A 24719-nucleotide genomic window follows, 5' to 3' on the forward strand; every position below is an offset into this window, starting at 1 on the left:
TTGCAGCTCCTTTTAGGGTCTGGATGTGCTTTCCCCCTGGAAGAGAAGTGAGATGGGCAGAACAGCCTTGCTGTGGACTGGATGGAAGGAACAAAGGGCTAAAAGCAGCAAGCTGGGAATGACAATGGAATAGGGGCTGCCCTGACAGCCCACTCAAGTCACTACAGTACCTGCTTTGTTCCTCTGGGGGAACAGCATCCCTTTTCCCTTGCTTCTCATCCACAGTGGCTGCTCTGGCAGCCGTGCCCCTGAGCACTAGGGCACAGCTCTTGCTCCGGGCTCAGCCACTTCACTTCTCCTGGCTGGTGTTTCTCCTTGGCTCTTGTTAAGAACTCTTAGTTCGGCCTGTTGGAATGGATGGGGGAGGTTACTTATAGGGCTTCACACCATGCATGAAATCACTTATTTCAGTATTTGACTCTGAAAATACTGAACTGCTCAATTTCTAAAAGCTGACATTAACCCCCAAGAGCTGACACAAGTTTTCTTCTGCTGAGAGCTGACAAAAATATTTCACTCTGGGTTGGTTTTTTTTTTTTTTTTATTTAGTAACACTATACCTTTCTAGCTTTTACATAGTGTATGCTGGCAGGTGTGTGGATATAGAAATCCTGGCTTTTGGAAGCAAAGCAAGGGACAGATTTTCCTGTCAATCACTTACAGAGAGCTCAGTTACTACTGTATTCTAAACTGCAACTACTTAGAAAAGCTAACTTAAAGGACTAGGAAATATTTCTGGTAATGTACACTAAAAGGACATACATTATTTTTCCTAGTAATAATTACTCTGGCAATTAGCAAAATCAGGATGTGTCTCATAGCTCTTAGCTTCAGTGTATGTAAAACATTATTGCAACAAACACTCAATTTCTTCCTCGACAGTAAGGAAAAGATTTATATTAAGCCAGTCTTCTTTTTCTCAAGGGCCTGTTTTTAGACTTTTAAAATCCTCCCTGGAAGTGAAAGCAGCAGTATTGGGGAGAGACTCGGCTATCCGCCTGGCTAAGCATCTGCTCCATTATGGTGTTGCACGGAACAATTTTGCAGCCCTTAATGTGAGTTGTTTATCATTTAACTCAGACACAGGCCTAGCCTAATTATAGAACTTAGTTTCAATTCTTTGAATCCTGCTTAGCCCGAAGCAGACTCTGGTAATGGTTAGTTTTCAGTCTATTAGATTCAATTTCCCGACCTGAAAAATGGGTAAGACATGAAACAGACCCCAGACGCCCCTGAGGTGTTTAATGCAATCACTGGATGGACACAAACATAGATAACCAATGGAACAAACACATTTCTAGGAACACTCAGTTCCTTGAAAAGAAACGTGAGAGGTGGAGCTGTTTTCCTGAGACCATGTCCATGGGGGTGAAACCTCTCCAGTGTCCCAGAGTGTGAGCATGGCAAAGCAGAGGTGAGCGAAACACTGAGGGAACAGTTCCCAGAGAAAAGAATCACAATGGCAAGGCTGCATTTGGCTCATTGCCCATCTAAGCTGCACTGGGCTTGAATCTGTGACAGGTTCTTTGTGTCATCTCTCAGCTGCATGAGCACACATGGCAGGTAACCAAGGGCTTCCAGTTCCAACTTTGCTGGGCTTTTCTTGGACACCCATCTTCTGGTTCTGCTGTTAGACTAAGATCTCCATTTCCACTAAAAAGAAATTAACACTACTCTGAGTGGGGAAAAAAAAGGAGGCTCAGAAAAGCAGGCAAGTGGCATTAAAATCCTGGCCAAGGCCCAGTAAAAACTCCAACGCCTTCAGCAATGGAGATTTCACTCTTTTTGGATTGTTCTGCTACTTTTAATCTTAAGGGATTAAATGACTATTTTATACAGCAACCTCAGTGAAAGAAACATAAGATAATTCAAAACAGCAATTATGTACACCTAGTAGAAAAGCAGGATTAAAATCAAAAGCACAATTTAGTAAGGACTCCTTACCTGAAATGCAGCAGTACTCAGACACTCACTGCTCTCCACAAAAATGTAGAACTCATGTTACTTTCAGATGTAGCTGTCAGAGAAATAAAAATTTAGTCTCTCAGTATAGTATACCAAAGGAAATCTGCTTCTAGGAATTTACATAATGAACCTTGTGTTTCAATTAAAACCAATTTTTAATAACTGACCTTATTTCCAAAAGATTTTTAGGTTCAGACTTCAAATGCTGATAAAAAAAAGTCTGTATTTGGTGTTTAGTTCTCAGCTTCCACCTGTATGGAAAACCTAAATTTGGGTGAACTGCAAATGAGACTTAGGATACTGGAAACAGCCAACTAATACATCTGTTCTCAACCAGCAAAACCGTAGAGTTCCCTGCAGAACTGCAAGAACACTCCCAGCAGAGGAGTGCAGGTGTCCCAGCTGGGGCTGCAGGCACTCCAGGTACACTCTTTGGAAGTGCTGTTCTGCAGCCCCACACAGCCTGGTTCCCCAAGGCACAGAGTGTCTGTCCCTGCCTCAGGGCAGGGGACAGCACCTGCACAGCACCAGCAACGGGAGCAGCAGGGAGCCTGGCCTCTCTGCATGCCCTGCAGTAAGCAGAGTTTGTATCTCACTGCTGCTCAAGTTACAGCTACTGCTGACATGGGACAATGGAAGCATTTCTTACTGCACTGAACACTGAACTGGACAGCAGAAGGGTTTCTTCAGTTTCTAAGTCATTATTCTCTTTGTTATTCTAATATTAAAAATAACTGCCATATCAGTTATTACATTGTTCAGCATTTTGTAGCAAGGGATTATCACTACTGCCATGACATTAAATTACCAAAATAAGAAAAATACAATGCATGTAAGCAAACTGAAAAAAAAAAAATTCAAATTAATTTCTTGTCTAACCTTTTCCTTCAGCTTTGTTATTCAGAGGAGAGTTTGCTTTCTTGCTCTCAGGACTTACTACAGAGGAGGAATAAAAGTGCTGGAGAAAGGAGAGTGGATCTTAGCATGAGTGCTGCCAGCCTGATTTGTTTTTTTTTTTTTTCTTAAAAAATACTGCCATCTGCTCTGTATCATGTGTGTTTCACCCCAGTGTGAAATTACAGTGGTCAGAATAATTCTGAATTCCTTTTGCAATGGCAGCCAAGTACTACTGCCCACAGATGAGGACAGGTGAGGAAAAAAATGGCAAGGGATATTTTTCCTGAACCCTTGAATGAATTACTGGCTTAATTTACACAGTCAGACTTGTAAAATCTGAAGGCTAGGACGACTAGATCTTTCAGCATCTCCATGGAAAATGCTGAAAGATTAAAAGTGAAGCTAGTCAAAAATAAAACAGGTTTTAGTTTGGGGTTGGTTGGTCTGTTTGTTTTGCCAGTGAATCTTTATGTACCACTTGCTGTGCTTTGAGGAGTTTGCAGCTACATCTCTCTAAGTGAAATGGACTTAAACGCTCAATGAATATTTTATCAGGCTTTCATTTATGCCAAGTTTCATTTCTTCAGTTTTCCTGGATATGAGACCTTGAAGAGCCTGCTGAATATGTGAGATAAAAGCATCCAAGTGAAGACAGTTCTTGAGTACATCAGTTTTATGGAACAGATTTCCACCAAACTGTACAGTGTTACTGGCATTGAGGTAGAAAAACAACTGTTCTCTAAAGCCAAAAAAGAGGAAATTAAATGTATGGCCCGATTGTTACCATCTGTAGTACACACCTAAGAACATCTAAAAGCTTCTCCAAAATTCTGAATGCAGTTAATACCCCACCCCAACACAACATTCCTCTTTAGAAGGCAAATGCAAGCTGCATTAGAAAGGTGAAGGCACGGGCAGACACAAGGACACAGCCAATGCTGTGAGCAGACAGCCTGAAGGGCAGCATTAGCTGAGTGTCCCTGCCCCTCCCTCCTGTTCTGACTCAGCCCAGCCCCAGGTAATGCAGCAAAAGCCAAGGTCAAACACCCTTGGTGGGTTCTAGGTCACTGTCTTGCAGCAGGGGACACACAGAGCTGTTTCTCACATGGAGGTACCTCCATGGCTCTTTGTGGCTCAGGGCATCTTTTGTAGAGCTTTAATGCTATGGCAGAGGTCCAGTTCCTCTGGTGTGGCAAGGGCAATTCTGCCACTTGGAACAGTTCTACAGTTGGGCTTGGAGTCAGGCTTTGGCTCTTCAGCATTTCAAATGCTGGAGGTGACGGGTGACTCCTCCCAGAGCCTGTGTCAGACTCCGTGGCTGACGTGGCTGCATGCTGCTTTTCAGATAAAGCCTCAGCAAAGCTAGGCATCCCTGCAGTTTCTTTGCTGCTTGGAGTAGATACCTATGATTATAGTTTAGAAAACAATAAAAACACAGTTTGCTTGATCCCAGTGGTGGGGTGAAGGAGCCCTAGACTGTTCCACAGCCATTTGTGGAAAAAGCCACAGGGGGCAGAAGGAGGATGTAACTGTTCAATGTCCACAGCGGAGGAAAGACCAGCTAAGTTCTAGTGCTCACCTCAGCATTCTCCATGTTCCACACTACACACACTGAAGTCACAATAGAGAACAGCTGCCTGGATGCTACCAGTTTCTTCAAGAAGCATTTTCCATGCCATGCAAACAAGAATTTTTTTGCTGCCCAACCTGCCACCCCTCCTCACATGCCTCTATCACTCAGCAACTTTAAAATGCTGGAGCAGTTGCACACAGTGCAGTCACTGGGAGACTTCAGGGAAAAAGCTTCCTCTGAAGCTCATTACTATCTGCCACAGAACCAAAACAATATTATTCTTTGTCCCAGCAGCCTCATAGTAGCCTTACTATGTCAGTGCTGGAAAAGGAAGTGTTAGGGTAGGAGGAAAAAAAAGGTTATTCAAAGTTTTCAAGAAGCTGTCTGGATTATGGTGTTGTCAGCTGTTCTAGACAGCAACAGATAACTGAAATTTTGTGAAATGGAAATGAAAGAAAGAAGTTCCTATGAAGCTGTGCCTCCTCCTGCTCCAGTAAACACTGTGTGACAGCATCCAGCAGTGAGGTGTGGCTAGGGCCTCCCTCCATCTGCCCCTGAGCAGCCTCCCTGGGGAAGGGAGTGCACAGCAGAGGTGTTGGGAGTGTAGGGCAGGAACTCAGAGCAGAACCTTCCCACCAGCCTGCAGCTCTGGCAAATGATTTGTTTTCTGTGTGTTAGATGCATACAGAAGTGTTTGAAGTTTGGGGGCCAGTACATGCATTGAAGGTCACATCAAAGTGTGTGCAGCTGTGCTGCAGGGCCAGGCTGTTGAGGGGCTGGGTAGCCCAGCTCCCTGCTCAGTTCCTACATCCCAGTCCCCAGACACACCCACCCACCCCTGATGGCAGCAGTGCCCTGCAAACAGCACATGCTGCTAGAGACTGGCAGCCCTTTCTAGAAAGTTCACATGCTGCAGCACAGAATGAACTTTAGAGGCCATCTGGTAGATTTTACACCTTTTCTTGGGGAATTGAGATAATTTCAGTTTGCCATCACATGTATGTGTGCATTCAACCAGATATTTTTTTTTTTTTTTTCATTTCTAGTGAGCAACAGTGTGTGTTGTATTAACTGGAAGATTTTTCTGTCAGTTCAGAGGCATTTCCATATTGCAACTAAATCCAGCCTCTTGGCTGAATTTTTTATTTCTGACTTATTTGTATGTATGTTAGACAATCAGAATGAAGACAGCAATAACACACCTCTTTCACCTGATCAGTTTGTTTGATCTGGCAGAGGGAGAAATCCTCAAACCTCTCCTAATAGCTTCATTTGTAAATCTGTGCCTTGTCCAAGGCTCTGGGGTTGGGCTGGATGGCAGAGGACAGGATCACTCTGCCACTAAACCCACAGACAGCCCTTCACAGAACTGGCTTCAGTGCTTTTACATAAATGTTTCAGCAAAGGAGATGTTTAGAAGGTGAAGTGTGAAGGCTCTCCCATTTTGAAAAGTAATCCTTCTATTTCTCCATCCCAGCCCTAGAGAGCTTCCTCAGTGTTCCCATTTCCTGGCCATGAGCAGTGATAGAAGATGCCCTTGCTGTGGCACTGGTATGGCTGTGCTGGATGCTGGGGAAGGTGATGGGCTTTGTTTGTTCTGCATTCTGCCCTTGGCTGGCACTCCCCGAGCAGCTGGAGAGACCACACAGTCACTGGGATTTCTGGGGGTTGTCCCACTTTTAATATCCCATACAAATCTTGGCTGCTAAGAACAGGTTTAGCAGCTCTAACAGAGCCAGACTTGAGTATCCCAGCACTGCTCTTGAGTACCTGTGGGAGCCTGGAATGGGACAGGAGCAGTTGGAGGCCTTACCTAGTGATGAAACAAAGGAAGCAAAGAGCTCACATTTTGACAGCTCTTCAAGTTGGTTTCATTACCCATCAGTAGTAATTGCAATAGAACCCTGAAGACAAGTATTATGAATCCCTGTTAAAGAAAAAAACCAATTAGCATTATCTTCCAAAGCTTGTATATATTCCACCAGCACTAATTTCCATACATCACAATAAATCTGAGCAGCATAGCATGAGCACGGGGATCGAACACATGAAAGGAAAATGTGGGAATTATAGTTTAATCTCTGGTAGTCTTACTTTTTAACTGGTGTTTATTCCTGTGCCTACTGTGGTTAACAGCACACTGACTTCTAGGCTGGTGTTTCTGTTTCCTGTTACAGCTGGACAGTGTCACTTCACTAATTCAGGCTGCCAAAAATTTAATGAATTCTGTGGTGCAGACAGTGAAGATGTCCTATATTGCATCCACAAAGATTATCAAGATTCAGAGTCCTACTGGCCCACGACATCCAGTTGTGATGTGGAGAATGAAGGCTCCAGAAAAGAAGCCCCTGATAAAAAGAGAGAAGCCAGAAGAAATCTATGCTGCTGTCAGAAAAGGTTCTGCAAAGAAGAGAATCCATCCTGTTCAAGTCATGAGTGAATTCAGAGGCAGAGAAATAGTCTGATATTTTGCCACTATGTTTTCCTGTCTTGAATTTCCAATGATATTTCATCTTCCCCCCACTTACTTAATAATTATATATGCCAACGTTTTGCTCTAAATCTGTAAGATAACACTTGCTTAAATTATTTGAAAATGCTGCTGCATTAGTTAGAAGCACACAGTTGAAAATAATACTGATCCTCCTGCAGTGACAAGCTCTGACACAGCTGGGCCCATGCTGCAGCTGGGAGGGAGGAATGTGCCAAGTGCCCAAAGCCAGCCTGCTGTCCCCAGGCCTCAGGAGCTCCTTCAGCAGGGCTGAGAGTGGCCCCACTGCAGTGGATCTGTTTTGTGACACAGGATTTCTGACAGGTGCTGTTGGGCCAGGTCTCTGATGGGCATCGTTGCCCCCAGGTCAGCTGGGCTGCCCAGCTGAGCCTCGAGTCTGAGCCCTAAACCTGGTCCAGACTGCAGCATCCAAAACTTGTCCTTGGCCAAGCCCACACCTTGGAATGTAAGCTTGAAAATGTTTGATGAAAAACCCAAAGTGTTGGAACAACTGGATGGAGTAATGTAGTAAAGCACTGACTCTGCAAGCCAGCAGAGGTGACAGCTCTTTAGAAGCATGAACAGGAATCTGTGTTCTGCTCCCTGCTCTCTTCCATGAGCCCAAATAAATCTGCTGGCTGTTGTATTTGGCAGTTCAGATAAATCAGACATTAACTAGAAAAAAATTTTCCTGATTGCCACACAAGAGAACTTCGAAATAAATAATTATTCTGAGACCAGTGTGTGGCCTTGCATCTTAGGAATGAGAAGACTTTTCCAAAGCAGCTGTAGGGAATTAAGTTAGTTCTGACAGACTTCTTAAATGCAGGACTGTATTGGTGAGTGCTAAATGGCTGCACTCAATGTGTTCAATGAAGGTAAATCCAGCTGGTCCAGAGCTCTGCAATGTACTTAAGAAAAACTAGTTTTTTTTAAATAGTTTTGAATTTGAAATCCACTTGGACTAATTTTTTTAGAAGGATCTAGCTTGTCTTTTTGCCATGTCATGAATTCTTTCCAGGCTACATTTGTTCCACAAGACATCTTTGCTTGGCCATTCCGTAGATCCTTTGGCATGGCCTTCTTCATTTGCTAAGGTGAAAGGGCTCCCTCAAAAGCCAGAGCTACCTGTGTGTCACTGGCTGCCATTATGGGATGGCTCCACATTCTGGGCCACTGCTCCAGGGTCATTTATTACCATTTATTACAAGAATTTGTACGCTAGCACAGCAGTGCCTGACCTGGGCCAGCATGGACAGCAAGAATAACCCTAAACTGTGCCTTTCCTCTTGGGGCTGCTATGTTTGTAAGCTCAGGATGCTGGGGCAGAGGAATTTCTAGGCTGTTGGTTATAAAACCCCATGAAACTACAGTGCTCATGAATTAAAAATCCTACAGATCATTCTTCCACCTTCCCTAACTTTGCAATCAGTTAAATGGAACAAAAGGAGAAGTTTGGAAGAAAATCACCTTTTTCCAACTCCAGTTCCCTCCAGCATGTTTGCAGCAAGATGTCAGTAATGTTTCCTGGCTTTGCTGCTGCTCCCAGGGCTCCAGAGGCAGCAGGTAAGCTAACACAGCCTTGGGAGCTGCTCTGGGGGTGTGACTGTCATGAAACCCTCCTGTCTCCAGGTTACACCTTTGATCCTGGTCACCTTTATGTCAAACATTTGTAACTAATGCCTTGGTACCACATTATGAATAAAACATGTACACCTCTGAGAAGCTGCCATCAGTGTTGTGGGATTTTTTCAGTGTGTCTGAAATTCAAGGCCTGCCAGGTGTGCTAACAAAGCACCAGCTTCTGTTCCTTCCAGTACACTGTGTGTGCTCCATTAGCTGCTCTACAGGAGAGGTTTTCCAGCAGCAGTATCACTAAAGCACATTTTACTGCTTCACTTCATGCTCCTTCCTGCACTGTCAGTCTGTTCCTTCCCTGGCCATGCTCAGTAGCCAGTTTGATCTCAACACAGCAATTTATTACACAGAATCCACTCTCTAAATGAACAAAGAATTTGAAACCCACTGCAGGTTGTTGAGAAGAGCCAAAAGAGCAATAATCAAATCTAGACTAAATTTTTCTTGGGTTAAATTCAATCCCAAGTGAAAAAGTTTATTCCTGGCTAAGGAGTCCTGGAGCTGTAAGAAGCCCAGCTCATCACCCTTCAGCCAGTCTGGGAGGCAGGGAACCACCACTTCCCTGCCACGAGGGAGAATTCCGAGGGAGGATGAACTACTCAGTGTTATTCCAAGCAGCTCCTCATTCTTCTGCAGTCTCCTCATTCCCTGCTAGCCCAGCTTTCAGAGCAGAACCTCTCCCCCAGGTTCTGCTTGCCCCTCACCAGCATGTCCCCTCGCACTGTGCCCCCGGCTGCTCTCAGCCTGGCAGAGCTGCAGCTTTCTCACCTCAGCAGCTCACATTCCTTCATTAGCCTGCCTTGGCCTCTCCCCATTACCACATCCTGGAGCAAAGTGTGATGGATGACTGAAGGCAATTTTATATTAAAAATTGTCACTAGAGCACTAGAGAGTCCTGTTGCTGAAGCCCATTAGTTTGAGAGTTTGCATCATTTCCATGAATCCCAAAGTGGACTTTTTGGGTTTTTTTTGTTTTTTATTTTTAATAAACAGCCAATGTGCTTTTTCTCCCAGCATAACCTGGTACCACTAGGGAAGCTCTGTAGCTTCATCTCTACTAAAGGACACAGCTAAGCAGCCTGACATCAGGCCAGGCATGGTGTTTTAAAAGTATTGCAGTGATTTTTGAAAGGCTTGTGTCCTTTATACTCTTTGAGTCCACAACTGAAGCATTTGAGAAAAGTAGGTTGATACAGAAAGTTCTTTCATGAGCCTTTAACAGTTTTCTTTTTGTTTTAAAAAAAAAGTCTCTATCAGCAGTAAATAATAAAATTCTATGTAAAACTTGCCCCTTGTATATTGCTCCTAGTTGAACTCTGAAGACTTGCCAGTACGTTGGGCTCAGGAAATGAGATAAATAAACCCCTCAGCTGTGGCTGCAGCGAGGGGTGGTGCCTGTTCCTGCCTCACAGCTCCATCCCAACAGCCTGGAAAAGCAACACTCGCCTCCCCCTCTCTGCCAGCAGCTCTGGGACCCTCCCCAGCCCTCACATCCCACATCCCAAACACCCAGGGAGCTCTGCCAGGCTGCACCAGGTGATGAGCCCCCTAATGCCCCTGGGGGCTGGAAAAGTGGCAACAGATCAAAAGCACTCATCTGATACTGTCCAGAGGGGCAATTTAGCATATGAGTAATTAAATAATAATTAAGGATCAAGCAGGTCACACTCTCTCTCCCCAGGGTGATCAGTGGGCTTGGTTTTTGCACAAGTACTTCTTAAAGGAAAGAAAATGCACCAGCAGTGTTAATTAAGAAGCCATGGATTTTGTGCTGTGCACTGGAAGTGGTGTTCGGCACTGAAAAGTCCCACCTTTCAAATAATAAACCACAACTCACTGGAAACTTCCTTGGCATAAAGAAAAAATCCATCCAAAGCAGAAATGGCAAACAAACCATGAAAATACTTTAAAGCCCCTGATGCCTCTCATCAACAGGAGGAATGTGCTGCTATGGTCCAAGGAACTGGAAGCTGAGGAACTAATTTCTGGCTCCAGCCTAAAAGCAATAGTTAAGATGAAAGTTTGCACTGCAAGAGGTGGATCTAAGAGTTTTAAGGAGCTTTTTTTCAGGATAGGAAATTTTCACATTATACTTCCTGACAGTGGAAATGACTGTGTTAAGGCAGGCTGGAGACCACAGAGATGTCCTGTGCAGGATGATGTTTCCTCTCAACCCTCAAATCTTTTATCAGCCTGGTCACTTGAGAGCCATTGGCTTTTCTGCTGCAGTTTTGTTTCCTTCATAGAAGGCAGCACATGACTCGAGGTGCCAATACCCCACAGCTCTGGCTCTGTGGGTCGGGCACTGCTCTTTCCAGGGGGTGAAGGGTTAAAGGAGCTGGTGCTCTCTGCTCCAGCAAGCCTCTGTGGCCTTGGCTGCTCCCAGAGCTCACTCACATGGGAACAGGATAGGATACTGCTCCCACACTTTGTACCATTCTCAACCAGCCAGCATGGCTGAGAGAATGGGAGAAACCTTATTGGTGGGTTTGTAGCTTCTCTGGTGGAGGAAGAGTCATTTAAAGCAATGATTTCTCCAGGAAAGCAGAATCTCCCTGGAGTAAAGGCTTTCCAAAGAGGACAAAACAGCAAAAGGCTCTTTTCTGCCCTCCACTCCCTCTACAAACCCAGTCTAGTCCTCTCAGGCATCACTGTAGGCTGGGGCTTTGCAGCTTGCTGGGGGTGTGGTCCTTGGGACCTCAAATGAAAATAAGTAAACAGCCAGTGCAACTTGCTGTCAGGAAGGGTTGCATTGGTTTCTCTAAGAGAACATCTGAATGCATATTGCACAATTTATATTTAGCTCATCTGCACTTAGGAGCAAGTTGAGGACAGAAAAGAGAGGACTAGAGCTCTGCTAGTTAATGTCCTGGGTACAAATTCAGAGGGGAAATGTAGTTTAGATATGGGGAAGGAATCCTTTACTGTGTGGGTGGGTGGTGAGGCCCTGGCACAGGTTGCCCCGGGAGACTGTGATGCCCCTGGATCCCTGGAAGTGTCCAAGGCCAGGCTGGATGGGGCTTGGAGCAGCCTGGGATAGTGGCAAGTGTTGGACAAGATGATCTTCAAGGTCCACTCCAGCCTCTCAACATTCTGTGTTTCTGTGTGGATTCTACAGATGCCACAGACTTCATACACAAATAGTAAACACAGAGAGGCAGACCCCAAGCATGCACTGCAAACCATCAGCCCTTAAGGTGGCCACCTTCATGGCTGGGGTATCTTTGCACTTGGCTGACATTGAAATAACCCTCACTTATTTATCTATTGATATAATTACATAATTTACCTATCATGTATTTTATATCTATTACAACATGCATTAGGAGTGACTATTATAACACATTCATAAATGCAAATAACCTAAACCAATGCAATTATTTTTAATATAATTTAATATAAAGATATATTTATAGTTAAATGTATTTATATAATTACAAAATATTTAGTTACTGATAAACTGAAGTTGTTAGAATTCATAGCAAGTACACAGAAGTGCATGGATGTTTCACTTTATAAAGGTGCAGCATCTCAGACACACAGCCTCAATTTTCTGCTTTTGAATTACTCTGACAGGGAAAAAAATGGCTGTATCTTATGGCAAAAGTATAGCAACTGCATCTAGTCAGTCAGAAAGCAAACTGGAACTTAAGCCCCCAACAGTTAAATATAAGCAGAGAATAATTATGACTGAAAACTTTGGAAGTGTTTGAATAGGATATTCGTACCTATTATGCTGTAAAAAGAAAGGGAAATGAGACAACTTTTTGGCTCAGGATGAGCTCTATTATCACTGAAATAATTTCTGTCTAGCTGCAAGCATTACACAAGCCAATATAATTTCAAGACAAGTAGTTGTTATGTTAACAAGGATGACTAAGATGCTTCACTTCCCACAGCATCCTATCCTTCACCTACTCCTCCTTATTTTCCCCCTTGGAAGAACCTCTTGTTCTCGGGGTTCTGGAATGAATACAGAGTATACAAATGTACTAACATTTCAGCAGCTGTATCCATCCTGGAGATTCCATCTGAAACTGTTACTGTGAATTAAACTCATAATCTTGGTTAAAAATAAACAGTATAGACAACCCTATCACTGGAATGAAATTCATGACTCAAGCTTGCCAAACTATTCTGTTCACTCCTCTTGTCCCAGGCCTTCTCTATTTGATTTTAATTTTTTAGCTTTTATGTAATACACTACCTGCACTAGATATTCCCAGATATAGATCTCACGATAAAATGGGTTTAGCCTGTGATCAAAACAGAAGTTTGGTTTTTTTTGAAAACCACTCACAAGCCAAACTCTGTTATAATTCCCTGGAGCTGAGTATCTAATGGAGGCAAAACTTTAAGGTGCCAGTCTCCTCCACCCCTGTCCCAGTACCTCTACCAATTCCAGCTGCTGTGGAACCTGGTCACAGCTCCACCTTCCCCCTGCCCAGCTCACAGCAGTCTCCTTGGGCTTCCCAGCTGTGTCCACACCCTCTTGGCACCTTCACCTGGTGTGTGGAGCCTGTGAGCTGGCAGAACACTGTGTGTGGGTGCCAGTGGCCACCCCAGCTCTCCTCTGTGCTGCTGCTGGGAATGCTGCTGCAGGAGAGAATGTGTGCCCCTTTCTGAGCACAGGGAAAAGGAGGAGAAATGGAAAAGTGGCATTTACAAAACATGGAAAACTTCTGGTTTGTAATTCCATCATTATTAAGGCTGCATTTCCCAAGGGGCCAGAAGTGCTGCTTTCCTCCAGAAATGCCTCTGGGAGCGTTTCTTTGTATGGAGTTCCTCCAATGTGTGCCCACCTCCTACTCAGTGCTTTGAGGCCACCAGCTCATTTTCAGCATGCAGTAAGGATTTTGAAAGCCACCAACCACCTTCCTAAGGAAGGTCACTTTTCACTGTCACCTGAGTGCTCTTTAAGAGAGTCAAGGAACATTTTGCTTGTCACTGAGGAAAAAGGCTAGGACTGACACATGCTCAAGCACTGGATAACAAACACTTTCATGGGCAAACGTGCTGGAAGCAGATGAGCTGGAACAGCACTCTGATCACTTTGCAATGTTTTTAATATTTCTTTTATTTATACATGTCCAACGTTTACTTGAATTCCATCCTTGCTTCTTGAGTGAAAGTTTTCCTTTGTCCTGTGAAATGAATATGATCCCAACCTGCTCATGCCCTCCTGCTTGTCTAACCTAAGGGACGCAGACAGAGATAAACTCCCCATATTTCTTCAACATACCTCTTTTTCCCTTCTAGACAGATTTTTCCTGTAGTTAGTTTTCCTTAAATGAATGAAAGATCCACTGACCAGCTTCAGCCTAATTGTCATCATTCCCACACTGCCTCCCTGGCAGTAAGACTCCAACCTTTTTTACTCAAATGCCAAGCTGTTTTGGCAAGCTGTGTTAATTGCTCACTGTAATGCCTAAAGATTGTGATACCCTAAAGGGAGGATAAAACAAGGATTAGTAGTAAAATGCTAAAGAATTAAAGTAGCACATACAGAAGAGCTTACAAAGCACTCAAAGCCTTAGACTGCAAAGGAGGCAGGCTCCACCTATGAACTCAACAACCTTAACTGCAGTGGCCAAAGGCTTCTCCCCCCAGTCTGTGCTTTGGCAACAGCAATAGTATGTCCTTGTTTAGAATAAGGTTATATTTTCAAAATTCCCATCCGTAAACTTGTGTGCTCTGAGAACAGATGGCAAACCATGTGTCATAAAAGAAAACAAAACTTTTAGACAGAGATTAAAAAACAAGATTTCTCCTTTAAAACCAGGAATCATTCACTAGACTCCTGAAGCCACTGCATTGCAATCTCTTTTTACAGGGGCCTCAAGGAAACCAGCTCTCTCCTGTGAGCTACAGTAACAAAGGGGACAATCAGAAGTATTTTAAAGACCTCAGCCACCTCTCTGTGGCTTACTATTTCTGTACTGCTGTCTCTGAGTTTTGGAGACACTGCTTTCAATACTCTGATCTCTGAAGTTTAGCTCTCCCCAGAAGCACAGCAACCATCAGATTTATACTTGTATTTTAGTTCAGAATCTCTGAGAGAGCCATTTTATTTTTCTCTTAGCCGGGTAGGTAAGGATGCAACAGATCAGCAACATGGCAGGGAAGTTCTGAGGAGCAGTGCCTGCTGCTCTCCATGCAAAGGGCTCTGGGATGCAGGCAGTCCTGCCAGGATGCCCCGTGCCAGAAGGGCACTGGGAGGGCCTGGGCTGGGCATGCAGAGGCAGCCCCATCCATGCAGCCCCATCCTTGCAGCTCCCATCCTTGCAGCTCCCATCCTTGCAGCCCCCATCCTTGCAGCCCCCATCCTTGCAGCTCCCAGCCCTGCCCCAGGCTGCTCCCAGCAGCAGGAGGCACCGGGGCTCTATTCCAGCCTTTGGAGCAGCACATCTGGCATCAGCTCCACCAACAGAGCCCGTGCCTGTGCATGGCACAGCCCTGGGCACGGCACTGCAGGAGGGCAGCATAACAAACACCAGGACTGCTGTTAAATACACAGCAACAAAACGCTGGCAGCAGCTCTGTGAACTCCTGCTAACGTGCACATTGCTGTGTTTTGGGGATGATGAATTAGTTCAGCATGAATTCATAAGTACAGACCAGATTTACTTATTTGGATAAATCTTTTGTGCACAAGACTGTATCTGGACTGATAAAATGAACTTCTGTAATTTTGTTATATCTGATTGAAAAAAACCCAGCAAAATTTTAAGACTTAGATAAATTAATTATCTAATCCGGTTAAATTTTCTTCTTTCAATGATTTCCTATATTGAGAGAGTGGATTTTTATAATAGAATTGGATGTAATGAAGTTTGTAAAATGAGAAATTGAAATTATTTGAAAACATTGATTTTTCCTCTACAGATGGATTTTCTCCTGATATTTCTTTTGCTTTTTCCACTGTCTTTGCAGGATCACTAAATACCACATTCAGAAGGCACCTGGCACCTCCAAAGCATAATAAATTAATTTTTGTCCTAACACTGCAGCACAGTAGCAAAACCACTGCTTTTATTCACCCTATTGTGTTTCATACTGTTAGAGGAGGGAGACTGGACATGAATGGAGTGAATGAGTCTGTCCATGTGTTCTGGCCACATCCATTTATTTTCCCATTAATTCAACTGTACAAAGAATAACTCCATATATGGTACATTTTATTATTAAGATATAGTATGACTTTATGTTTTTAATAAGCACACATTTTAACTGTGTTTTATTCCATACCAAAATTTTGTGCTAAAGCTTATTTGTTGTCCAGAGAATGAGGTACGATTTCTCTCAGCTTTTTAATGTATGGTCTTGGGAAAGTCACTTGGCCTGAGACTTATATTTAAAGCAACACAAGTGATGTAATTTAAGAAACGTATGTCATTCACTTCTGTAAAGCCATTCAAAATTGATGTAAAGGCTAAGACAAAATTGATTTTGCCACTGCAACCAGTTTTTCTTTTACTCCCCATATCAGCACGTTGAAAGGCAAGTTTCATTCTTTCTGCCTTTATACAGGAAGCTGTTTTACTCTCCATAGTTCCTTGTGAGAGTTTGCATTCACCCGACCATTGCTGGGATGACTTAAATGTTCCCTGCTATCACAAAGTATATTTTATCATCCCCATGCTCATTTCTCTGACTCTCCCATAACAAAGTTTATTTGGTACCCTGTTTCACAAGCACACAAACAACAGAAGAGGAGAAAGCCACAGAGAACTTATTTCAGCTGAAGAACAGCAACATATAAACCAAAACCCTCAGATGAAATCCCTGATAAGATGAGACAAAGGCACAAAGAATGACTAACGAGCTTAATGCAATGTAGCAGGGCTGCACACTGATGGCTGGAGAACAAGGGAAATGCTCTTACAGTTAGCAAGTTCTAAGCAAGACAGGAGAGTAGACTGCAATAAAAAAATTAAACTTTGGCCTGTTTCAGAGAGGGGAAGAGAGAGCAGAAGGAGATGGCAGGAAGTCAAAGCATTTAGTGTTTAGAAAGACATTAAAATTTCTTCAGTATTTAACAAGTAAATGTCATATTTATTAAAGATACCCTACAATCAACACTCCAGTTAGTTACTTTTACTTCCTTTAGACAAGAAAGGCCACTGACTGTGCCACCTCTTGAAAAATAAACTAGGACACAATGCTTTGGAGTTAATTTTACAAGTAAACTGTGCCTTTCATGTGACACATACTACATCTGGCAGCCCACATTCCCAGTCCAAGGCACTAGTCTGTACCTGTTATTCCAACCTAAATTACAGGAGAAGGTGAATAACATTCAGCAGGAGAGATAAATTACATTACTCTGCAGGTTGACAGTACAGCTATAGGAAGTACCTCAGGAAAAACTACTATGCTTCAACATCACTGTGCATTGACCCAGTATTTTACCCTGTTCTAATAAATGCTCCTGATCTGCCCATAGACATTCAGAACCTAGAGAAACACCAACAACAACACTCACACAGTGTTAAGCTGATCATCCAGAGCAGCAAAATCTGAAAAATCCATTGTCAGGGCTGTGAAGATGAAGTCTTTCCACTGAGGGGGAATTCCAGTGCAAGGGGCTGGGTGCTTCTGCCAGAGAGTATAAATTAACCTTCTACCTTGGAAAGCTCCTGGCACTCCCAGAGCAATTGAAAGGTATCTTGCTATGAATAAGAACCTGCAGCTGACAGAGGTTCTGCTAGAAAATCGTGTTCTGCTGTCCTAGGTGCTTGGACACTCTATTTTCACATTTGCTGCTCCTGGTATTCAGGACAGTCTAGCGTGAATATGAGACACACACTAGCTTCTTCACAATAAAGAAGAAAAAACTTAATTTTCTGCTTCAGAAAACAGAATTGCTGGTTCAGAAGGCCAGATAATACCAGTCTTCTCTATGGAGGGAAACACTGAAACAGAATCTTGTAAAGGAAAGCTCTCATATGCCAGCGGTCCTTAACAAGCTGAATTTGGGTGGTACATATGACAGAAGGTAGAGAACGTACTGAAGGCAGATTTATAATTCTACAGAAAGACTCACTTTTTTTCAGAAATATTTCTGTATTTATTTATTGTGTCCTGCATTGATACAGTACTTGCAGCTGAGAACTATTCCTCAGAAGTTTATGACTGACTATAAGAAATATTTAACAAGGCAATTTTCATGGTGAAGCTATGGTTAAAAAAGCAGACTATTGCAATGTTTTGAATTATCCCTAAACAAAAATAAAATTTTCTTGCACTATTTTACACACTGGAAGTGCAAGACAATTAACTCCGAACTGTCTTTATTAGCACAGAATTTTAATGAGAAATCTAATGTAAACAAATAATCTACACAAGTATAGGAACCAACACTACAAATTCTGTTCATGCAAATCTAAAAAAAAACCTCCAAAAATCTTTATCTCAATGTGAACTAGAAAAGATGGGTATGAAGCACACCAGACTGATTTTACCCAGCTTCCAGCCAAGACCTGCCCATGGGTACCACTGTAATACCAGGGGCTTTCCCAGCCTCAAGACTTTCCTTCAAAGACTGCTCCAGAATACAGGATACAGCTTTCTGCTTGATCTGCACTGACAACCACACTAGTCTCTTTTCTCAAAGCTGTCCCATAGTGAGTCAAATCAAACAAACCAACTAAACACCATGACAGGGGCATGACTTTTAACTTTTATATCTATGGAATGTGCTCTTATTAAAATTCTCTTTCTCTGTGAGCCTGTAAATATATACATTTTACTGTGGAAAGTGGAGCAGCTTCCACAGATAAGTATATTAGATGGGAGGCTCAGACAATGAATGCAGAGGTTGCATGGATTGTAAAACAGTGATATTTGCAAAGCTTATGAAGGGACTATACTTAGGAGACTTGCATAACAAAAAAGACGTGCTATTCCAGAACTACCTAACTACAGACAGCCTTTACCTACCCTCTACTAAAACCCATGTCCTACACCCAATATTTTTATGTTATTTATTGAATAAAGACTGAATATAGAAATAGCAGCACAAGCAGAGTTTGGCAAAATCAAAGGTAATCTTCAGATTTCAGAAGGTTACACTCAAGTGTCCCGACACCCATTGGGAACATAATCCTGATCTGGCCTTGCATGCTCCCTGTGGATGAGTGTCCTTGTGGATTTGAGTTGCCTTGTTGACTGCTCACTCATCAGCATCTCTTCAGAAACAGTCCAGAGAAAACAAGATTTTTTTTTCTTTAATATCTTCCTGAACCCTTTAAGTTTAATTTAAAGAAACACAGCAGGTCAAATAACAATGTTTCAACCTCACCTCTTTTACTGGGATCTTATTTTAAAATAGGAAATAGAATTAATTTGCTTCTGGTTACACACTTCCATGACTGGAGCTCCTTATATATACAGTACTTATTTCCTTTATAAAGCAAGTCTTAGCAGAGGCATTTTTCCCCCAGTATTCACAGCACTACTGATGTTCTATTGTGACCTTACATAATTACAAATTGGAATGGCCAGCTATTCAGCTACATCAAACTGAGAAAGATTTCTGTGTTCCTTAGAAATGAAAGCAGATACTCAAGACAGTGCTTAATTTTTACTCAGTCTGTAGTTAAGAACAAACTTTCATAACCATAAGTGTAACTGAAATTTTTTCTAAGGTGATAAAGCAGCTCAGAAATCAGAGCCTCTTACTCTATGTTCAGATCAGCTAATTGGGAAAATTTCCTTTTTAAATGTTTAAACCTAAAGAAATCTAAAAGCCAAATTACTTTGGAAAGCTTGTAGTGCTTATAGAACAGATTAATACACCTCAGAACGAACACATTAGCAATGAAGTCACAGAATGCTTGCATTGGGTTTTCCTGCAACATTTCATGGTATATTAAATAACTGGTAGCACAGAGCATAGCAGAAATGCATTTGCAGAAATCCAGGAATAATGCACATAATTACATGTGCATTTTAAAAGTTCAATGGATTATGGAAATGCACGAAATGCAGCACATTCAATGCACCTCAAATACAGGAAATAAAAATAGAAATCAAAGGCATGAGGTGAAAAGTATGACTCATAAACCCCTAAGAGCAGCCTGTATGGTTTGAGTCCTCATAAAACTTAGAGTTAGAAAAGGGAAACCTTGGGAACAAAACAAACAAAAACTCCTAACACAACCCCCCTCACTCCCTGGCAAACCACAAGGCACTCAAGAGCTGGACTGCACATAACAATGGAGGGAGGCTCTGCAGGGAATGGCTGGGCAGCTGCCAGGAAGGCAGGAACACAGAGTAAGGCATGGAGCTGCAGGGAAAAGAGTGAAAAGGAGCTGCAGGAAAAAAGATTAGGCATTAGAAAGAAGACAGACTGACTTCTGCATCATTGATTAAAGACCTAAATATGAACATGAGTAACAGAGGATGAATATGAGTGATGTGATTCAGGAAAAGAATTCAATTTATTCTCAAGCCATTAGGGAAAGCACCACTTTCAAAGAAAGAATTGAAAAGGTAAAATAAAACACTACTATCTGGGATGAGAAGGCACAATTACTCAAGTGCTAACCTGAGCAGATTGTCCATCTCAAATTTCAGCCTGTAGGCTCTAGTACATAAAGAATACTCCTGTACTGGAACAGCATCTCCCTACAGTACCTGACTGCTTCCTTCTCCTCTGCCCCAAGGAATGAAACCCGTCAGGGCTGGAGCAGAGAGCATCAGTAAATGGCAGGTGCTGACAGGCCTCCTTAGCTCCTACCCTTCCTTCCCTGCCCTGCTGGAAGCTCTTTCCTCTTTTCTGGCAGCTCCCAGGGAAGGTGAGGGTCCTTTTGGGCTCCGGACACAGCAACAAGGCACTGCAGCAGAACAGTTCAGCTGAAAGGCAGCTTCCCAAACAACATTGACAGTAATTGGTAGAGGTAATTTTGGAGAAATGTTCTCTGTACTATGGTGATCTTTCAGCTGGCAATAAAGATCTCACCTGTAGCCACCTTTGCTTTAAATGCTTCTATGGTTTTGCTATTTAGTGTCCAGCCTGAATTTAATAAAACTACAGAATTTAATCTGAATTTTAAACCCCCACATGCAGACACAGTGTTAGCTGTTACTCTGGCATCCCAACAAAGGGTTGTAAATAATCATTTTTCTAGTATGAAACATGTTGCATAATGGCTCAGAAATCAAGTTTCATTAACACTGGTATTAACTATTGAAAAACGGCAGAAATACCATTAGAAAATGAAGCATCATTTAATTTAAAGGCTCCATTTGTATTTTTTTCCATCAAAATTAATGCATAGGAAATGGGCATACCAAACTTCAGAAATAATACTTCTTGTTGGTGAGGAAGAGAGTGAAAATGAATTTTCCACTGAATAAAATTCAAATTACATTTATTTTGTTACATATAATTTTAGAAGCAGAAATAAACACTTGACTCACTAGTTTTCAATATAAATGTCGGCACTTCTGAAAGAAATTTCAGTTGTTTTCAAGATTAAATTAGATATCTAACTCTGATATCTCTATTTGAAAACCTCTACTTACATTTAATATAGCATGATACAATAGTTAGGAAAATATTTTGCTGTAACCTTGCCAAGTGACAGGTCCAAAATGAACAAAGTGAAGGGTTCTTTCTTCAGCATATAATGTTGGAATTCACTGCCTCAAATTGTAGTGGTAACAAAAAATGTAAGTGGGTTAAAAAGGAGAAGTTCTAATGAAGAATTGATTGTCTCACAGATTAAAGGACTGCATGTGCAAATCCCTCATTCAGAACTAACTTCTTTCTGGGATATCTTCCCACTTTCCAGCAAAGAATCCCATTACATGTGTCCTGCTCCTACACAACTTCCCTCTGAATTTGTTGCTGCAAGTTTCACATGCAGTGAGCCAGATAACCCTCTCTGAAGTCAGAGCTAAATGTGGACATTTTCAGGATTATGCACCAATGTCCAGCAACTACAGTCAGACTAAGTTGTGCTGGGAGAAGGCAAAACCACTGAGAATTGTATCCCCCCAAATCTTCTGACCCTCAAGAACAATATCTCATGCTCTTGTTATAAATGAGAATTTATTCAGCCGGATTAAAAATAAAAATAATTGTATTACTGGTCAAATTCTATCTAGCCAGCCATGAAAAAAGACAGTGCCGAGCCCGGGGTCGGCCCTGGGTGTGCAACAAAGAGGTCAGCCTCAGCAGAGGTTTTCCCCTATGCCCACACACCTCCATCCTGGCACAGGCAGGTTTTTATAGGGAAAATTCCGCCTGAGGCCAAGATTTTCTGCAATCAGTCTTTTCTTCTATTTAGAGTCTATATGTTAATAAGATTTTCTTTTTTTTTTTGGTGATGAGGAGGAATAATTCAGTGTCCGGAGTAGGTGAATCCCTGATGAGATTTACAGGAAGGCTGCATTCACATGGATCTGTCTGAGGATTTCCATGATATCCATCTTGGGCCGTTTATGTGATGATCAGCACCAATGATCAACACCTGGAGCCCAGACATAGCCCTTCTCCTGGCCAAGCGACATTCTTTTACTTGTAAATCATTTTCTAATATACACCCAGTCTCACCTGCAAGGGTGGGGAACTAATACAAACGGGCATAATCTAACAAGAATCCAATATTCCATATTTCATACAAGGGATGGTGTGAATTATATTTACTAACATAACACTCAAAGCAGCAGCTGCTGGTCCGTGTCCCCCGGTGGCAGCCGGGTGTCCCTGGCAGCTCTGCGGGGCGCGAGGGAGCCGGGAGCGCTCCCAGCCCTGCAGGAGCTCTCCTGACCCGGCTCTGGGGCTGCAGCCGGTGTCCCCTTCAGGGAAGGCAAGGTGACCTGGTGGCAAGGAGCAGCACGGCAGCCCGGGTTTGCCTGGGCTACTGGGGCCAACAACACACGCTGACACCAGTGTGGTGGACGGTCGAAAGCGTTTATTATCTTATCTCATGGGTTTAAATAGTCTCGGGGGACTTTGCTACGTCAGGGGGGTTTGGTAGGGTCTCTAGGGATAGTCAGGAGTGGAAAACTACTGGGTTAGGTGTGGTTACATTCTTTGGGGTAATGGATAACGTGCTGCAGGAGGAGAGGGGGAAGGGGGTCTTTCTTTCTGTCACATCTCGAAATCTTCTGTCTGCCTGTCCCTATCTACTACAAGCCAGGACACTGCTCGGTCACCAGCCAAGGAATTGACATTCTGCTCTGTAGCTGCACAGGCCCCCCTGGCTTGCTTTGCTGTGGTTTTTCCTACAGGAGGAGAAAGGGAGGGATTTACTGCAGGAAAAGACCTACAATATTCCTAGGCAATGCATGTGAAAACAAGTAGATGCAATGTCAGTAAATGCTAATTATACTGGAGGTTCTTAAAATCTTAATAAAAAATTCAGTATCCAAATCAAATAATGGTCAAATTAATACACCAATAAATTAGCTTCAGTGTTGTTTGAGTTAAATGAAATTAATTAGATCAAAGAATTAATACCATGACTAATCCAGCTTTAAACACAAATGGTAACAATAAACTAACATTGTTGGCAGGTTATATATTCAGCTAAACAATTTAATTTGTCTTGGTCATAACTCAACTTTGGAGCTCATTAAATATCCTAAAACTGAAAGCAAAGTCTAAGTCTCAATATCAAAAGCAGCTCCTCTCACATAGCTTACACTTTTCTTTCTGGTTTAACATTCTTTTTTCCCCAGCAGAAGCCAACATGTATTAAAAGTAATCCCTAAAAAGCAAAATTGTTATAACCCTTGTGATTCTAATGGCAGGATATACTTTAATGGGAACTTTTATGATACATTCTCAAAGGCCATTTTTCTCTATTTTTCCTCATCGGTCTGAAGCAAACTTTAAACTCTTGTACCTCCTGCATTTCCCCCACACTCAAGTGCTGGTGCTCACATGCACATGACCATGGATTCCTACTATAAAGCTGATAACCAAAAAAGGGCTGGACTTGCTCTCATTGTTCAGATTTCTAAAGTTAAACAAAAAAACTATGAAACAGAAACAGCACAAAACCTCTTTCTGAACCACTGACCTCTCACAGGCTTCTTGCCTGGGAGCAAAACTAGGGTTACAAAATATTTCCTACTGGCAGAGAGCTTTCTGATCAAAGTGTTTTTCCTAGGAGGGACACAGATCAAATACGCAGGAAGAAAATGCCTAAACATCACCACTTCTTCTACCTAAGGCTGCTGTCTTTTGAAAGAGTATGACATTTACCACTGTCCCTTCAGATTTTTCACTACTATAGAAGGCAACAGGGGAGTCTTTCTGTTGTCAAAATCAGCTTACTCTCAATGATATCAAGGGCTCCAGGGAAATCTGGAAAAATGCTACTCTGCAACCACAGAACTTGGTACAAAGTTGAACGAGTGTCCAGGCTGGCTACTGTATTTCTCATCTGTCTCCAAAGCACATTCATCAGTGTCTCTTTCTTCTTTACAGTTAATTTTTGGCTGTTGTACAGAAGAAAGTGAATAGCTCATGCTGTTCAACTATTTGTTGAAAAAGCTCTCAAAATGAAAATAACATGGAAAACACAACCAGTGGGTCAAATTATGGAAGCTCAGTTGCAACTTCCACCTTAGAATCTCTAGCCATTAGTAGAGATATTAATAAAAATAATTCCTGTCACTGCCATTTTAAAGCAAAATCCAAAACCATGAATTATTTTCAACAAGATTCCCAAAAGGTCTGAATAGGTATGGTACAAAATGAGCATTTAAAAAATCCTCTAGCCATGTATTTATGTCATGGGAGCTATTCTGCTTTATGTCACATTGAATAAAGAAGGAAATACCAAATAATTAAAACAGTTTCCTTTAGTGATATGAAGTTGCAGCTGTGTGAATAGGAAAAAAAACCACCACTGGTCTCCTTTCTGTAACACTGAAATACTGTTTCCAGTGTGTCTTGTAGGTTTCCTATCAACAAAACCACTAACAATGGACTAATATTTGAATAATTACCTCCCTTCCTCCCTATCCAGAGAAAGGGGGAGCTTCAACATCAACAACTTCAACATTAGTTTCACAGAAAGGCAAACTGATCACTGAGGCTCAGCCAAGCCAAAACTGTAACACCATGGCTTTATCTGTTTTTATAAAAATATACCTTCAGTGAGAGTGGAGGAAAAAAAAGGAAAAGGCAAT

General features: G+C 42.3%; 1 protein-coding gene and 1 long non-coding RNA gene across 2 annotated transcripts in view; one reads left to right on the top strand and one right to left on the bottom strand.

Moving 5' to 3' along the window:
- The window catches only part of CTNNA3 (catenin alpha 3), a 412512-nt gene extending 403856 nt beyond the window's left edge, over window positions 1–8656 (top strand). The window contains exon 18 of the mRNA XM_077784793.1: window positions 6613–8656. Within this exon, the coding sequence (XP_077640919.1) occupies window positions 6613–6900 (288 nt within the window). The 3' untranslated portion in view covers window positions 6901–8656. The remainder of the gene's footprint in view (window positions 1–6612) is intronic.
- Window positions 194–24719, bottom strand: part of LOC116183802 (uncharacterized) — a 224316-nt gene continuing 199790 nt past the window's right edge. The window contains exons 2-4 of the long non-coding RNA XR_004148493.2: window positions 6249–6362; window positions 1945–2017; window positions 194–345 (exon numbers count right to left, since the gene is read on the bottom strand). This is a non-coding gene — a long non-coding RNA (uncharacterized LOC116183802). The remainder of the gene's footprint in view (window positions 346–1944; window positions 2018–6248; window positions 6363–24719) is intronic.

The sequence above is a fragment of the Lonchura striata genome, chromosome 7, assembly GCF_046129695.1.
Source record: "Lonchura striata isolate bLonStr1 chromosome 7, bLonStr1.mat, whole genome shotgun sequence".
NCBI classification, from domain to species: domain Eukaryota; kingdom Metazoa; phylum Chordata; class Aves; order Passeriformes; family Estrildidae; genus Lonchura; species Lonchura striata.